General features: G+C 65.3%; 1 protein-coding gene across 1 annotated transcript in view; it reads left to right on the top strand.

Moving 5' to 3' along the window:
• Positions 1–2,924, top strand: part of MFSD12 (major facilitator superfamily domain containing 12) — a 7,722-nt gene that overhangs the window by 3,913 nt on the left and 885 nt on the right. Inside the window, exons 4-10 of the mRNA XM_009637443.2 lie at positions 1–61; positions 293–490; positions 746–838; positions 939–1,031; positions 1,687–1,857; positions 2,139–2,233; positions 2,607–2,737. The exon at positions 1–61 is cut by the window's left edge and continues 54 nt beyond it. Of these exons, the coding sequence (XP_009635738.2) occupies positions 1–61; positions 293–490; positions 746–838; positions 939–1,031; positions 1,687–1,857; positions 2,139–2,233; positions 2,607–2,737 (842 nt within the window). The remainder of the gene's footprint in view (positions 62–292; positions 491–745; positions 839–938; positions 1,032–1,686; positions 1,858–2,138; positions 2,234–2,606; positions 2,738–2,924) is intronic.

The raw sequence follows: 2,924 nt of genomic DNA, 5'->3' as shown, positions 1-2,924 counted from the left end.
CGAGGTGGACCAGCCTGACCGCACAGAGCACCTAGGCATCCAGGATGTCCCTATATTTCGGGTAAGTGGCTGGGCTCAGTCCCTGGGGTCCTCTCTTCCCTGGGTAGCTCAGTGTACTAGAAGGAGCAAAATAGCAGCGCCCTGAAATCTCACCTACCACCCTGGGCAGGGGCCGCACTGAGCTATCCCTGGGGTTTTGGGAACCCCTCTTTATCCAGCAGATGGCTGGGGGGTGGATGATGGGCAGGCAAAAGGCACCCCCTGCTATGCTTACCCCCTCTGCCTCACCCAGAACCTGTCCCTCATTGTGGTGGGGCTGGGGGCTGTGTTCTCCCTCGTCTTCCACCTGGGCACCAAAGAGAAGCCGTACTCGCCGGGCTCGCTGCCCCAGCTGGAGGAGAGCACGCCCCTGCTGCAGAAGGAGCCTGTGAGCCCCCCGCGCCCACTGCTGATCTGGAAGGACTGGCTGCTGGAGCCTGCCTTCTACCAGGTACGGCTGCGGGCAGGGCGTGTGGCGCCTGTCCTGGGCTGCTGCCTGCCTGGGTGCTGTGGGCATCCTCTGGTGGTGGGACGGTGTGGGTGAGGACGGAGAGGTGGGCTGTACTGGGCCTACCACGTCACGGGGGTGGTCTTCTCCTCGGTGGGCGTCTGTGCCGTGACAGGGCTGGGCATGGAAGGTGCCAGCCCTCCCTACCTCCAGTTCGCATGGGCTGAGCGGTGCCGCCCTGTCTCTGTCCCCTCACAGGTTGCGGTGCTCTACATGTCCACCCGGCTCATCGTCAACCTGTCCCAGACCTACATCGCCATGTACCTCACCAACTCGCTGCTGCTGCCCAAGGTGGGCGCAGGGCAGGTCCCTGCCCACATGTCGAGGTTGCATGGGCAGTGGTCCCATGCTGATGACCCAGAGCTCATCTCCCAGTCCTTGTCTCTTGCAGAAATACATCGCCACCATCCCCCTGGTGATGTACATCAGTGGCTTCCTCTCCTCCTTCCTCATGAAGCCTGTGAATAAGTGGATAGGTCGAAATGTGAGTCCTGGGGGCCGGGTGAGGTTTGAGTTAGACCCAAGGAGAGTGGCCAGATCCTGACCATGCAAGTGAGCAGAGCACTCGGCACACCTGAGCCCAGCTGGAGAGCAGGCACCCCTCGTGCAGACAACCCCCTGCTGCAGTGTGGGTGGTGGTTTGCAGGTTGGGGGGGGGCATGGGCCCATCCTGCACATCTCTGAGGTTGGCCAAAGTGATGCTGGTCCAGAGTCGGCCCGTCCTGTGCAGCCCTGACCCACGAGGGGCAGAGGGAGGGTTTGGCTAAGCCACCCTGGGCAGGCGTGGGGTGTGGGGGTCTGCAGTGCCAGCAGGAGGGGGCTGCCCCTCCAGGGCATCTGCTCTGCGCTGCAGCAAGCACCGTTCCCCAGTTGGGTGTCCCTGTGCCCTACGCAGGCGCCTGCCTACAGCTCTGCTGGGGGCTTGGCCCTTCGGCTGCAGCCAACGCCGTAGAGCAGCCTGGACCACTGCAAAGCCCATGGTGTTTGGGGGGTCCTGGGAGAGAGCCAGGGCTGTCCCCCACGGGTCCCAGGCAGCCCCCGTGCCCTCCCCACTCACCCCTGCCTTGCTGGGTGTCAGCCGAGCCGGGGTCTGAGCTCTCCCTTCTCCCTCCGCTCGTCCCCGTGCTGGCCTGGAGCAGCTGACCTACTTCGTGGGCATCCTGGTGATCTTGGCCTTTGCCTCCTGGGTGACCCTGGCCCGGCAGATGGGAGGGGAGATATACGGCGCGGCTGTGCTGCTTGGGGCTGGCTCTGCCACTATCCTGGTCACCTCCCTCTCCATGACAGCAGACCTCATCGGCTCCAACACGGTACATCTGCTCCTCCGGCCGGGATGCACCGGGCTGTCGCAGCGGGGCTCGGGGCCCTCGGGCTGCGGCGGTGACTGGCGTGGGGTCGGGGGGGATGGAGACCCCTGCGAGGGGGCTCTGCGGTGGAGGCGCGGGCAGCCCTGTCCCCTGTCCCCGGGCTCTGCTGTAATATGGGCTCTGCCCATGAGAGGGCACAAGGCCCTCGCTGCTGGCGCCCGCTGGGCTGCGTGGCGGGGCTGGCTTCGGCCCAGCGGCCACTGAGGCTTCCTCTCCCCTCGCAGCACAGCAGCGCTTTCGTCTACGGCGCCATGAGCTTCACGGACAAGATGGCCAACGGCCTGGCTGTGATGGCGATCCAGAACCTGCACCCGTGCCCGTAAGCGTCCCTGCGGGGTGGGAACCAGCGGCAGGCCCCGCTGCATCGCCTGGGGGCCAGGCAGCAAATATCCCTGGTTCAGAGCCAGATACGTGGGTGGAAACCGGCTCTGATTTGTCTTAAATCCTTCCTCACTTCTCTTCTGGCCTTAGACGAGGGCTGCATCTCTGGGATGCGTGAAGGGGCTGGGGATCTCAGTGTCCGGGGTGCTGCCCTCTCTCCTTGCCCTGGACCTTCCCCTCACGTCCCAGTATGAACCAGTCCCAACACCGAGGATGCGGGACCCGCTGTCAGCAGCCCCAGGGCACTTGGGCAGCACTGGGCCGGGCTCCGTCCCTGGCCATGAAGCCACGTCCCTGCCCTCTCCCTGCAGGACTGAGCTCTGCTGCCCGGCCTGCATCAGCTTCTACCACTGGGTGATGGTGTTGGTCACCGGCGGCATTGCCATCGCTGCCATCGCATCTCTGTGCTGCATCATGGTCTGGCCCATCCGTGTCCGCTACCGTGAGTGGGGCTGGGGGCACCGGGGAGGGGTCCAGGCATGTGGCTGGGGGCACTGGGAGTCCCGTGTCCTGTGCCAGCCTGGGATAAAGTGAAAGTGTCTTTCCAGATGGCCCCGGCTGCGGGGAGGCGGCGGGAGCCCTGTCCCGGCAGGAGGTGCCGTGGCAGGGCTGGCTGCAGGGACGCTCGC

The sequence above is a fragment of the Egretta garzetta genome, unplaced genomic scaffold, assembly GCF_000687185.1.
Source record: "Egretta garzetta isolate BGI_Z169 unplaced genomic scaffold, ASM68718v1 scaffold564, whole genome shotgun sequence".
Taxonomy (NCBI): Eukaryota; Metazoa; Chordata; class Aves; order Pelecaniformes; family Ardeidae; genus Egretta; species Egretta garzetta.
Note: the sequence above shows the minus strand (reverse complement) of the source record. Positions and strands in the feature narration are given on the sequence as shown.